Source organism: Abramis brama (genome assembly GCF_963993115.1).
Source record: "Abramis brama genome assembly, chromosome: 2".
Classification (NCBI taxonomy): domain Eukaryota; kingdom Metazoa; phylum Chordata; class Actinopteri; order Cypriniformes; family Leuciscidae; genus Abramis; species Abramis brama.
The window spans coordinates 45,162,902-45,177,750 of record NC_139964.1 but is presented as its reverse complement, the minus strand read 5'-3'; the positions used below and the strand labels follow the sequence as shown (position 1 = coordinate 45,177,750).

Here is a 14,849-nt window from a genome sequence, read left to right as displayed (position 1 = left end):
TGTCTGGAATTGTTTCCTGTATGTTGAATTATAACTCCTTCTTTGACTGCAGTGACATTGGTGGCAAAACTGCTCCCTCTTTTCCTTTGTTTGAAGTGACTGGCATTGGATGTTTTGGAGTTGGTGAGCTGTAGGTCTTGGATGTTACCAAAGACTGGATCAGAAGCAATCTTGACTTGTCTTTCTATAAATCCTACCAGATCAGTGAACGTTGCTCTATCACCTCTTCGTTCTTGCAGATCACAAGCAACATTTCTCCACTTTTCCCTTAATTTGTAGGGAAGTTTCAAGATGATACTCCTCATGTTTGATGGTAAGTCCAGCTCTTTCATGTGCATCAAGTGTTCTGTTAAATTTGCACATCCACGCAGAAACAAAGAAAATGATTGCAACCCTTTAATATCCTCGCTTTTAACAGGTGTCCAGTTAAGTATCTTTTCCATATATGCAGCAGCAATTTTGTGTTCATTTCCAAAGTGCTCTGCAAGAAGACTTTTGGCTCTGTGGTATCCCTGCTCTGATGGTAAATGCTGACAACTGTGCACCAGGTCCTTTGGCTGCCCCCTGGTGTACTGTTCAAGAAAATGTAAACGATCACTCCATTTATCTGTTTTAGCCTCCACCCCATTTTCAAAAGCTCTGATAAAAGATCTGTATTGGAGAGGGTCTCCATCAAACACAGAGATGTTCCTAGATGGGAGGACAGCACACAGATTTTGTTGGACAAGCAAAGCAGCGATGTCATTTTGTTTTTGCATAATGTTTAAAACATCATTTTGATAGTTGTCAGTCAAAGCTTGGGTCTGATGGTGACTATGTCCCATGTGCACTCCGTTTACAGTTTGCATCACATGAACTGGAGCATCAGCCTTTAATGCCATTTCATCCATTTGTTTACTTTGTCTTTGTTTAGGCTTAACAACTGGTGGTTGGAGTCCAGAAGCAGACAAACCAAGAGCATGATCATTGCCATTCATGATATCTGGGACAAAAGTGTTGGCGTCGGCATTTAAATCACTTACTCCTCGTGGCTTATTCCTTTTATAATAAGAATTCATGCCGTCTAAACATTTTGAGCCACACTGTGACCTGGTTTCCAAAACATGAAGCTTTGCGTTTGTTGCTGCCAATTCCGTTTCAAGCTCAAGTTGCTCCATTTCTCTCCTTAGTTTTTCCTGTTGCGCTTCTATTTGATGTTTCCTTTTCTGCGCAGCGATGCGCTCCTCGAGCGCTGCCCTGTCGGCCTCCGCTTTAATGCGCGCAGATGACGTCGAAGAAGTCCGTGATAGTTGAGAGTGTGCATTTTCAAAGCTCGCTTTTACACTTGAAACGTTGGAGACACTATCTTCAGGATTTACTTCATCAGCATTACATTGATCATCAGGAGTATCTTTATTTTGCTCAGCACGTGAATCATGCGCGTCAGAGAGCCATCCTTTTACCTTCTCAGTAAAATCACGATATTCTGTCATTTTGTCCGTGAAATATTTACTTTGTCTTTCAACTTCATCTTTGGGCAAAGGTAGACTCATAAAAGATTTATGGACATCATGTGCGTCTTCGCAACACCTTACAAACACAGAAAGCTCATTCTTTATTGAATCAACATTTTCCTTTGATGTCATTAACTCATTCATGTGTTTCATACACTTTTTGGCATGTTTGCATTTTTCACTCCTTTTTTCCTGGAGTGTCATCACACTATATTCTATACCTTTAGCAGACATTTTAACAGCTCTTTTTGGCTTTTCAGTATCGTTTGCACCAACGTCGGACATTTCCGTTTCTTTTATTTATTTTCCTTTTTTTGTTTGCAAACAAATCACACAGTTCATTGATGCACAAGAGAGCAAGTTTGCAAAATACACGATGATTATTGATCATCAGATCCTCTTCATTAAAACAAACACACACTCCCGGACTTTTTATGCATGAATGAAGGCACGTGGCCATGTAAAGGTAGACGTGTGACATTCAATCGATTCCTTGTGAAATACTGTCAAACTCCACTCGTTTGGCCGTTTTCCATTACGGCTCTAAACAGTTATATCACTGACTTACCGGTTTCTATTAAGAAGGTTGAACGTCTTGTGTGGTCTGGGCCAGAATGCGTCCTGTCGCCCCCTCGGCTGAGCAATGCTTAATGTCTTTTGTCCATAAATCCACCTCCAAGCGATCCGATAAGTCCAGCATTGAAGAGTTCAAAGGCGGGTTTTTTACTTGATGTAGTGGCCGTTCGTCAACAAAGTAACAAATAAAAATCTTAAGTCAAAGTTCAAATCAAACAAAAACAAAAGGCCACTGATGCACCGTGGGTTTTGGTGTACGCGGGTGGGAAAAACATCAGGTCCAAACAAGTATTTAAAATTCAACAAAACGTGGTTTATTTTTAAATACTTGTTTGGACCTGATGTTTTTCCCACCCGCGTACACCAAAACCCACGGTGCATCAGTGGCCTTTTGTTTTTGTTTGATTTGAACTTTGACTTAAGATTTTTATTTGTTACTTTGTTGACGAACGGCCACTACATCAAGTAAAAAACCCGCCTTTGAACTCTTCAATGCTGGACTTATCGGATCGCTTGGAGGTGGATTTATGGACAAAAGACATTAAGCATTGCTCAGCCGAGGGGGCGACAGGACGCATTCTGGCCCAGACCACACAAGACGTTCAACCTTCTTAATAGAAACCGGTAAGTCAGTGATATAACTGTTTAGAGCCGTAATGGAAAACGGCCAAACGAGTGGAGTTTGACAGTATTTCACAAGGAATCGATTGAATGTCACACGTCTACCTTTACATGGCCACGTGCCTTCATTCATGCATAAAAAGTCCGGGAGTGTGTGTTTGTTTTTAACTGAAGTCGAGCAAACACAGAACAAAACAAATTTCATGTGCCTCTCCCGCTCCGGTAAAAAACCATGTGCCTAACCTGGTGCATGCTAGTTCCTGCCGTGCGCTTAGCTAAATAACCCATAGTGCCCCCTAGCGTGCTTGAAACGAACAAAACAAAGAATAAACTAACAAAACACTAACAGAAATTTAATCATAATTAAATCAAAAAATAAATAAATTTATCATAATGAAATCTAAACACATTACTAAATAGCTCCAACAGTTAGTTCAATGTCACTGTCTTCACCCATGTGTGCTGTTCCCTTTCATCAAAATTTCAATGCCGATCCAACACACTTTAAACACTGAAATTTTGATGTCAACCAAAATGATGGTTTGGATCAAAACTCAACATTGAATCAATGTTACCATGCTGTCTGGGTACACTATAGGCTACTTGCATACAGGGCAGGCGTGAATTAAATAGACTACAGAACACTGCTGCTTTTTTGCTTTATGTGTAGGTCTATTATTTCTGCTGACACACTATGTAAATATTGTAATCATGAGCGAGACTCATATTTCCATTAAATCTTGGTATCCAGCACACCTGTTTAGACTGACAGAAGATTTGCTTTTTGTTGAACTGGAAAAAAAATAACTTAATTGAAATCATCAAAATAGGGAAAAACTCTGGTCCTGTAGTGTCATGTTTTGAAATACTCCTTCAGTAGAATTTTGATCAAGCATAATGGAAGATGTTTGATAATTCTAATGTTTGATCATTTCTATGTTAAAATGTTTGAGAGAAAAAGATTATATACAAACACACACACACACACACACACACACACACACACAGGATAAGCGAATATTGTTGATCATGTCATAAGTCCACATATTAAGTACTGAGTAGATTAGATGGTAAGCAAACAATCAGTTATCCTAATCATGCAGGAGAAATGGGCAGGAATAAAGATCTGAGCGACTTTGACAAGGGACAAATTGTTATGGCAAGGCAACTGGGTCAGAGTATGTTTGAAACAGCAAGGCAATGCTATGGGAAACCCTTGGTCCTGCCATTCATGTGGACATAAATTTGATACGTGCCACCTACCTAAACATCTTTGCAGACCAGGGACACCCCTTCATGACAATGGTGTTCCTTGATGGAAGTGGCCTCTTTTAACAGGATAATGCACCCTGCCACACTGCACACATTGTTCAAGAATGGTTTGAGGAACATGATGAAGAGTTCAAGGAGTTGCCCATTGTGGACATTTCACATTAAATCAGTCAAGCATGCTTGCCATCTTGGAGAGCCTCAGAGTTTTAACAGCTGGTGTATTATATGCATGGCTTCTTGGGTTATCTATTAATGGTTCTCATACTCTGGAATTAACCTAATGGTTAAGCTATGTGCATTCAAGGCGTCAGATTTGTTTGGAATATTTGATACAACTTCATGCTAGAAACTGCTATGTTTGTCTGGGTGATTGGAGTGTATCAACATGCACTTGAATGAACAAGGCTTGAATTGTCATGGCTCCTCATGTCATTGTGGTGATGTTGCTTGAAAAGGTGATATAGGCCCTGTTTACTGCTATTAAGATGCTGATCGGATCACAACTGAACAACGCTAAATACAGGTGTAAGCGGGGTCTAAAACGTTTTGAGCTTGTTTTCGCACTCACCACGTTTGGCATGGTCTTGCGGCTATCAGAGCTGGAAAAAAATAAAGCTGCTGCTCTCCGTGTGTTTTTCCATCGTCTCTGGTCTCCGTCTCCTTGAATTTAGGCAATAATCCAAAAGCCAATGGATAAATCTTATTTGATCTACAAAAATACATCATCACTGTAGCACTCTGTTGCCGCCTTTGTTAATTCTGTGGATTATGTACTTTAGCATTGTGGGCTTTGATGTTTTGGTGATATTTGCTTTTGGAATGAGTACAAAGCCAGCAGCCTGGAAGTGTGCCAGTTCCGAAGTCTTTGGACATTTGACTAAATAAATGGGTGATAATGTAGGAACTGCTGCTACTTTTGATTAAGATTAAATTAAATGTCTCCATTATGTATCTTGTGTATAATCAAATCCATTATAATCATGTTCATTCATGTCTTAATCTACAATATGTAAAATCCATTGTGAACAAATTATCCTGGGTTAAACGTTAAAACTCTTTACAGGGAACTATAGAGAAATCATGCCTTCAGGCCCATCCAACCAAGAGAAAGACACCCCTGCCTGCCCTTTTGCTGGCAAGAAGACCACTGGCAGGAATGGCGTAGAGAACAAGTTGGTTTCGGATGATGTAGTAGACAGACCCCTGCAGCCTAATAGAGAAACTGGGGCCACTGACCCTAAATGGATTCGTCCTGACCTGCCAAGTAGATGTACCTGGAAACCGGGAATGTCTCATGAAAAGTCCCCTCACACATACTTTCCCAGGTGATGATCACTCACTTTCAGAATCTAACCTAAAATTACAAGATTTCTAATTTAAATCAAGTGACAGGGGAATGACACGTACTAAAAAAGCTGAGCCTACTAAACAAAACATATCTGTTCACTTCTCAGGAATATCTCCTTATTAGGAAACTTATCTGCAAGATAAATGTGTTGAGAGAGAGAGAGAGAGAGAGAGAGAGAGAGAGAGAGAGAGAGAGAATAAGAGGAAAGAGGAGGTATTATCTTCTGTAAAGATATTTCAAGTAATATTCTTTTAAAACAGTGTCCACACACTGAAGCAGATACATTCTTGTGTATGTATTCATAAGTACATGACTTGGTTTTATTTTTACCTGTTATTATTTTTATTTAGTGACAGTCTCATCATGTATATTTTAACCAGATGTCAAATAAATCACAATGGAAATTTGACAGCATACTCCTTTAAGATTTTTAATTTACACTGTCACAAAATTACCTTAATGTGAGTTTATTTTTCTTCAAGTGACCTTGAGTGGTTTTTTTTGTTGTTGTTTGTTTTGTTTCGTTTTTCACCATTGGAGGACAAAATCTGAAGGCATTCTGCCCAACATCCTGGACAGGATTGGAGACACACCGCTGGTCCGCATAAACAAGATCTCTAAGACTTTTGGACTAAAGTGTGAACTTTGTAAGTGATTAATTCATATTTTTACTTTTGAAGTTGTAAATCAATTAAATTCAAAGTCAATACCATTTAATGACAGAAGGAGTATTACAAATGAGAAACTTCAAAAGCTTGGTATCCTTGAAAGACAAAATATTTAAAAAGACAAGGGATTTTAGACATACACTTGTGTCCATAGAAGTAGTTTTCCCTGCTATGTGGATTTATTGTTACATAAAACAGTCATTAAGTTTTGTTTGTCTGCAGTGGCCAAGTGTGAGTTCTTTAATGCTGGTGGTAGTGTGAAGGACCGCATCAGTCTGCGTATGGTGGAGGATGCAGAAAGGGACGGCATTCTCAAACCTGGAGACACCATTATAGAGCCCACTTCTGGAAATACAGGTAATCCCACAGGTCATTTTATTATTTACAGACTGTTCTGTTTTGTCAAACACTTTTTTGATACTTCATCTTACTTTTTTTTTTACATTCCTATTGAATTGCTCATTGTTTCAGTACAGTATGTTCTTTTCAAAATCTTCAACAATATATGATAATTTTTATTTTGCTTTAGTCATGGTGTCCATTGTAGTGGACATGAAATTTCTTTTTAATAAAAACAAAAGAATTGGGGGGAAAAAAAGAAAAATTTGCTTAGTAAAAAAAAATCTGGTCTGAAGGTCTAACAAATTTGTGCATTCTATGCAGGTATTGGTCTTGCACTGGCTGCAGCAGTGAAGGGTTATCGCTGCATAATTGTTATGCCTGAGAAAATGAGCATGGAAAAGGTACGATTTATCCCAATTAGTTTTCTTAGCCCACCAAGAATGTTAAATTTTATGCAGTTAAACAAGAGTCTCATCATAGGTTGACGTGTTAAGAGCTTTGGGTGCTGAGATAGTCCGAACTCCCACCAGTGCGCGGTTTGACTCCCCAGAGTCCCATGTGGGTGTGGCTTGGCGCTTGAAGAATGAGATTCCTGACTCGCACATCCTGGATCAATACCGCAATCCCAGCAACCCCCTGGCTCATTATGACACCACTGCTGAGGAGATTCTGGAGCAGTGTGATGGTAGTAATCGTGTATTTTCTCTCTCTCTGTCTTTGTTCTGCTTTTGATCTTCACAACATAACTCTTGTCTGTTGTCAAACTGAATTGAATTGGAATTGAATCGACCGCTTAGCCACTGGAAGCGCACGGCCCGGTGCAGTCTCACCAGTTGCACCGCCCTAAGGATGTACATGTACATGTAGTTAATTAATATTGCTCAGTATTTAAATGTAAAATTACACTGAAACAAGGACACCTTAAAATAAAGTGTAACCGACATTTGTTCATCTTTGGAACATAAATTAAGATATTTTAATGAAATCTGATAGTTTTCTGTCCCTACATTGAACGTCCATTCACCCAAAACTCTGATTGTTCAAAACGTTCATAAAGAGATCGTAAAAGAAATCCATATGAATAGAACGGTTTAATCCAAGTCTTCTGAAGTGACACAATCGCTTGATCAGCAGATAGAGCACTCAAATTTGATAAACGGAAGCTCAACCGTACTTGCTTGATGCTTCTCTTCAGAGGACTTGGACTGAACCACTCAGTTCATATGGATTTATTTTACAATGTCTTTATGAATGTTTTGAACCATTTTTTGGGTGAATGGCTATCCAATGGAGGGGCGAATATCTCTCAGATTTCATTAAAAATACTTTCACTTGTGCTTCTACAATGAATGAAAGGGTTCTGAGGTGAACTATCCCTTTAACTCTCTACTCGCCTTACCTGTGTCAACAGGAAAAGTAGATATGCTGGTGGCAGGAGCTGGCACAGGTGGCACCATTACTGGCGTTGCTCGCAAATTGAAGGAGAAATGCCCAAATGTTAAGGTAGGCACTGATTGTCCCTGAGACCTGATGCACAGCAATTCTTTGAAATTCACTTGTTTTGTAACAAAAAACAGAGTACTATTTTATTTTAAAATGCCAAGAAGCCAGAAAGAGAAAAATGGAAGAGTATACCACATCATAGGAATACCATTGAGTCTGCATAAGAAATCATATAAATTGCAACTTTAAAGTCACTAAGGCATAGTAACAAGACAACACCGAATATGTTCACACGTCTAAAGTCTGTCTTTGTTTTGCTAGATTGTTGCAGTGGACCCAGAGGGCTCGATCCTCGCTGAGCCTGATGAGCTGAACCGGACAGATAAAACCCAGTATGAAGTGGAGGGCATCGGATATGACTTTATACCCACCGTTCTGGACAGATCTGTGAGTGACTGTACATAGGTGTTAGATTATGTAGAGTGTTAAATTAGATTCAAATAAAAGTCTAATGTCCTTTAAAAATTGTATTTGTCCATGATAGGGCTCTTTAACTGGTATCCTACCAGATCTTTGACCATCAATCATTTTTTATGCAGCCCTCCAATTTATTTTAGTTATATTTCTGCACTGCCACATACATTAAAGGGTTAGTTCACCCAAAAATGAAAATTCTGTCAGTAATTACTCACCCTCATGTTGAGGGTGAAATCTGAGTATGAAATCTGAGAGCTGTCTCACTCCTTCATTGGCTGCTAGGTAATTGATATCTGCCAGCCCAGAAATGTTAGTAAAGACATTGTTAAAATAGTCCAAGTGACTACAGTGGCTCAACCTTAAGTTTATCAAGCGACAAGAATACTTTTTGTGCGCAAAAACAAAACAAAAATAACGACTTTATTCAACTATTCATTTTCTTCTGTGTGGGTCTCTGAGTGAGTTCACGTAGTGTAACAGCACAGCGCTTCTGGGTTGTACGTCAGAACGTAGGCTCACTATTGGCGTATTTAGTAAGCCTACGTTCTAGTCAAGTCAAGTCATCTTCATTTATATAGCGCTTTTAACAATGTAGATTGTTTCAAAGCAGCTTTACAGAGATAAGCGTATAATTTAATGTAACAGAGATTGTTTTGGCTTTATAGCAGTTCTTTAATAAAGTTATTTTCCAGCTAAAGTTAGTTTTGATTGATTCGCTTCCGTCGCAACGATCATTTGTTATTAAGTTAGGGGCCGCTAAGACGACACCATTCTCTCTACACAGACTTTAAACGCGAACCTGTGATAAACGCTGATGGCGTTCACATGCGCATTAAGAATTGGTTCTATAGTTATGTGCGTTTGAATATATGTGCACAGGTTTGTAATTCCCTACAAACCAAGCCTAAACAAAGTACTGGTCTTTCCTTATAAATTTTGATACAGAATTTTATTTTATTTTGTCACTTCGGGGTAGGTACGCGACAACGCTTTATCTGTAGAGTGGTAAAGGGATCCTCCATAGGGAGAGACTAGTTGGCACTTCAGCACTGCGTTGTCATCAGGTCCAGGCGAAGGTCCTTCGTCAGATCTGGATACAGCCTGGATCCGGACATACATTCTGGGTTGTTCTGACGTACAACCCAGAAGCGCTGCGCTGTTACACTACGTGAACTCACTCAGAGGCCCACAAGGGGGTTGGAACAAGGGGTTGGAACAACATGAGGGTGAGTAATTACTAACCCTTTAAAGCATCCTGTGTACAAAACCTAATGATGAAATCAACAGTGAGTGCATCATGATCCATATTTGAACCATAGTGAGCACGTTTAACCTCTGGCTATTGTTTATTTATACTAATTTCCCAAACATCCAGACATGAATTAGCCCTGTTATAGGTGCACATATTCAATCACGTCTTATCGGATGTGTTTATGTATAACTGGGACAGAGACATAGAGATGAGGCATTTAAGTTGATAGTGGAACAGCAAGAAAAAATTAAACCAATGATGACAATTTTTTCGTTTTACCAACACTGTGCACTTGAAGCAGGGAAAACTATAGCAAATGTTTGGAAATAAAAAAGTTGGTAATGCTTTACAAAATTAGGCCCCGTTAACATTAGTTAATGTATTAACAAACATTAACTAACAATGAGCTTTTTTTACATTATTTATTCATCTTTGTTAATAAAAATACAAGTTCATGTTTGCTCAAGTCCAATAAATATAAAAATGTATAACCCTGTAAAACCTTGCATATGAACTAATAGTCAGATAATAATATATTTATGTATCAAATATGATACAGTAGGCTTTATGGTGATAAAAAGCATTAAAAATAATAATAATAATAATAATAATAATAATAATAATAATAATAAAAAAAAAATGCTTATTTGATTAATTTATTTTTATAAACAAATAAAGGTGTCACATACCATATCAGGCACATTATCACATACTTCTAGTAAAAGTGCTAAGATCAAATATTATACAAATTATACTCTCCTCATGTCTTCATCTGGATAAACCGACGCCCAAAAGGACAGACCCTGTTCTATGACATCCACATGTTTGTTGCAATAGTCCACTCATTGGTTCCATTTGTTGCTATTTTGACATTTTACCAGTAGTTGGCAGTAGAAGTATAGGGTTGGCTTACAGCGTCCTATTGGTGGGGGAACCAGTCATGTACAAATGATGCAGGACTACTTTGAAACCCCCGTGTGTGTTTATTTCAGTTGGTTGACAAATGGTACAAATCCAAAGACGATGAATCGTTTGCCATGGCCCGAATGCTTGTAAGAGATGAAGGGCTGTTATGTGGTAAGAACATGATCTTTTATTAAATTTCACCTTTATATGTCTGTGAATTTTTCAACATGTGAAATGTTTATGAGAATATTGAAGTAGGTAAATGCTGCATTGTTTATCAGTCTAATGCTCTGTCTCTGTTGTCAGGTGGTAGTTCAGGCACTGCCATGGTAGCTGCAGTAAAGTTTGCCAAAGAGCTGAAGGAGGGTCAGCGCTGTGTTGTGATTCTGCCAGACTCGATTCGAAATTACATGTAAGGAGAAGTCTTACTGAATAAAAGTATTCAGTTTCAGTTTGTTTTTCCAGGGAGCACAAACCGATAAATTTGACCTTAAATGCACTTTAAGTTTCTTTAGTTAAAAGCATCAGCCAAATGCATAGATGTGTGCATGCATGTATAACATATACTGTGTAAATATAATATATACTCTAAAGGTCCAAGTTCTTGAGTGATAAGTGGATGTTCCAGAAGGGCTTTCTGAGGGTGGAGGACATCATGGTGAATAAACCCTGGTGAGGAGAGGATCATTTTGTCAATTTAAGATTTAGTCAGCAAAGCTCAAGTGGAGTGTATAGGTGAGACTAGGGCTATTTGTCATACTTTTCATTTGGTGAATATTCATTAAGGTACTTACTTAAATTTCTCTATATGAATATAAGTTGGTCTTTTAAAATATATTGAACATTTCCATCATTGCCACATAAAAAAAGAAATACATATTGACCCTTTTTGACATGTCATAATAACAAAACATGATCAGGACATCACACTATATGGGGTACGTTTTTTCAATGCATTTTATTTATTTTAGTAAAACAATTATTAAAAACACAAAACAATTAACGTAACAGCAAAATATGTACAATTTATTATACAAAAATATCAAACCATTAATTTGAACTTACCATTGTCCTGTGAATACTTTTCAACTTTTAAGTTAAAATCCATCTCAGTTATGACCCAGAACTGAGGTTTTATTTTGATGATAGTGGAACATTTAGTTTAGAGAACACATTCATCTATTCATCTATAATATTATTTAAAATGGTTTTGAACTAGGTGTTTAAACCATAGAAAACCCATTTCACTCCACACTTTTTAGTTATTTAGATATTGTGGATATGATAACTTCTCTTTGTGAAAGCTATGGCCATTTTCCCCTATTTTAAACATTTATACAAAGTCTAGGTATTTAGAACCTGAGCAGCCTCTCATTTGTTTTTGGTCTTGTGTTCATTCTTCATTGATCTTCATCTGTCATTCAATTACTTCCAGGTGGTGGAATTTGAAATTGCAAAGTCTAAACCTCTGTGCTCCCCTTACTGTGCTGCCCACAGTCACATGCCAAAAAACTATCAAAATTCTGAAAGAAAAGGGCTTTGATCAGGCACCTGTCGTAGATGAAGCTGGGTGAGTGAAAATGCAACTAAGAACATTTTCATATTAAATTCAAAATAAAATGTTGACGACCTCACTGTAATTTTCATCAGTACCTATTGTATTAAAACATTTGTCAGTGTAAATGAAGCTGATTGAAAGTGTTTTACACTACATTTGAATGAGGACTGGAATACAGTTGTGTTTGGCTTCCTCTCTGCAGGTTGATTCTGGGTATGGTGACCCTGGGAAACATGCTTGCTTCTGTGCTTGCAGGAAAGGTGAAGCCCTCTGATCCTGTCAGCAAAGTGCTCTACAAACAGTTCAAGCAGGTGAGTCTAGTGCAGGACTTTTAGAAAGGTCAATCCATCTGATATTACTTTACCATTTTGCCTGTTTTAGATTCGTCTAACTGACAACATGGGAAGGCTGTCTCGGATCTTGGAAACTGATCACTTTGCCCTGGTGGTCCATGAGCAGATTCAGTGTGAGTGTTTATTGTCATGACCAGACATTGAGTAATAATTCTTCATTGACTGGATAATGTGAACAAAAGGCCCTTGGTAGGGCAAATCAAAAAACAAAACACAACAGGGAAAAATTTTAAACTCACAGACTAGACTAGATTAGACCAGACAACGGCAACCAGAAGCACAATATGGATACAAAATGAACCAGCACAGGAGAGAAAACACAAGGGAAATAAATAAGGAAGGAAATTAGGAGGGTAACGAGGGAGAGCAGGTGGGGCAATTAAACCAATAATCAGGTAATAAAAAGGGCAGGGTTAAGACAATAGACAACAAAGCACATGGCACATAGAAACATACAAAACAAGAGAACACAAGATTGCCTGGCTAATGAAAACATAAACCATGTGCTCGACAAAAACACACGAGACAAGAGTGCACAGTGAGTGAATGAACACTAAATCCATGTGCATACAATAAGAGACAAAACATGGAGCATGAATGTCCAAACCTGGACACTGAACTGAAACCGAGCTAGATTGAAGTGCCGGGATCCAAACACCATACTTTGCACTTACAATAGAAACAAGCAGATGAAAGCGTGTACGGAACTTGAAACTGCATACTAACACAAAGACAAGACGATAGGAGCGTCAGAGCTCTGTCACCAAACCAAGAATAAACCCCCAAAAAATTGTGACAGAACCCTGACCCTTCTTAGAGGTCATTTCATATATTCTGTAATTGTTTATCCCAGAGGTCCACTTATAATGGCTTAGCGTGGTGCATAGTCCGCCTCTATAATTCAGATTTTATGTGAAAGTGTGGTGATGGTGAAGGTGACAATGATATAATGATGATAATAATATTTACATAAACATACAATAACCCATCTGTATAAATTCAAATAAATAAAATATTTGATATTCATGTAACAAGCTAAACTCAACAGTCTAGCACATTCTTAATTAGTTGCTACCGTAGGCTTATTACAGCCTGCTAATATCTGTCCCTGAGTACTGCATTGAACATGAGCTTGTACCAAGACAATACTAATTTAAATGAAATTCTTATCCTATATTCCTCAACAATGTTGCTTTAAATGACTGCTGAATAAATTTGATAAATGTTAAGCTAGCATCAAACATTTCGACAACCCATTATAACTTAAGGCAACCAATTATGTTTTCATTAATTGTTTTTGAGAACTGCTTAATCTCGCTTGGAACAAAACCAACTAATATTTACATCTCTTAAAGTTGGCATGAAATTAAAATTCACCCAATCAATTTTTTAAATGCATGTTATAGATCTTATTTTAAATTATTCATCTGTATCTTTTTCATAAAAAAAAGTAAAACTTCGTAAGGTTTAATCATAATGCCATAACTCAATTTCCAGTGAAAATGACAGACGCTACTTCCATTTAATTTTCGACTTTATAAACATTAATTTTCTTTAATAACATCTGCTTTTCAAACCCTGCATTACATTGTGACAGTCAGACAATCACATTGTGACATTCACAAAACAATCTTTTCTGAAATGAGTTTGTACAAACTGCATAGGTCTAAATGAAATTATTCACTTTTAGTGACAGATGCAACACAGAGCAGGAACAGCACAAGGTTTGACAGATTTTGTACATTTTGCCTGTAACAATGGCTTAGGTGTTTAAGGATATTATTATATATTCTCTTTTTCTATATTACATGTGACTGGGCGGTAATATAAGTCTCTAACACCAAATAGGTGTTCTGTCTGCGGTTTAGGAGCTTTGTTTTAATATATCCTGCACAAAAATATACACTGAACAAAATTATAAATGCAACACTTTTGTTTTTGCCCCCATTTTTCATGAGCTGAACTCAAAGATCTAAGACTTTTTCTATGTACACAAAAGGCCTATTTCTCTCAAATATTGTTCACAAATCTGTCAAAAATCTGTGTTAGTGAGCACTTCTCCTTTGCCGAGATAATCCATCCACCTCACAGGTGTGGCATATCAAGATGCTGATTAGACAGCATGATTATTGCACAGGTGTGCCTTAGGTTGGCTACAATAAAAGGCCACTCTAAAATGTGCTGTTTTACTGTATTGGGAGGGGTACCTTCCCCCCGAAAAAAGGTCCTGGGCTGGTGTGGTTACACGTGGTCTGCGGTTGTGAGGCCGGTTGGATGTACTGCCAAATTCTCTGAAATGCCTTTGGAGACGGCTTATGATAGAGAAATGAACATTCAATTCACGGGCAACAGCTCTGGTGGACATTCCTGCAGTCAGCATGAATGAATGTGTTTGGATGCTCTGGATCGGCATATATGACAGCGTGTTCCAGGTCCTGCCAATATCCAGCAACTTCGCACAGCCATTGAAGAGGAGTGGACCAACATTCCACAGGTCACAATCAACAACCTTTTTTTTTTTTTTTTTGAGGGGAGGGTAC

At 38.0% G+C, this 14,849-nt stretch overlaps 1 protein-coding gene across 1 annotated transcript in view; it reads left to right on the top strand.

Moving 5' to 3' along the window:
• cbsa (cystathionine beta-synthase a) overlaps positions 1 to 14,849 on the top strand; it is a gene marked incomplete at its 3' end in the record, with an annotated part of 30,066 nt that overhangs the window by 10,630 nt on the left and 4,587 nt on the right. The window contains exons 3-15 of the mRNA XM_084095508.1: positions 5,026 to 5,287; positions 5,851 to 5,957; positions 6,201 to 6,335; positions 6,642 to 6,721; positions 6,801 to 7,005; positions 7,732 to 7,823; positions 8,085 to 8,210; positions 10,485 to 10,569; positions 10,705 to 10,810; positions 10,993 to 11,070; positions 11,834 to 11,968; positions 12,159 to 12,267; positions 12,338 to 12,422. Coding sequence (XP_083951634.1) covers positions 5,043 to 5,287; positions 5,851 to 5,957; positions 6,201 to 6,335; positions 6,642 to 6,721; positions 6,801 to 7,005; positions 7,732 to 7,823; positions 8,085 to 8,210; positions 10,485 to 10,569; positions 10,705 to 10,810; positions 10,993 to 11,070; positions 11,834 to 11,968; positions 12,159 to 12,267; positions 12,338 to 12,422 — 1,588 coding nt within the window. The 5' untranslated portion in view covers positions 5,026 to 5,042. The remainder of the gene's footprint in view (positions 1 to 5,025; positions 5,288 to 5,850; positions 5,958 to 6,200; positions 6,336 to 6,641; positions 6,722 to 6,800; positions 7,006 to 7,731; positions 7,824 to 8,084; positions 8,211 to 10,484; positions 10,570 to 10,704; positions 10,811 to 10,992; positions 11,071 to 11,833; positions 11,969 to 12,158; positions 12,268 to 12,337; positions 12,423 to 14,849) is intronic.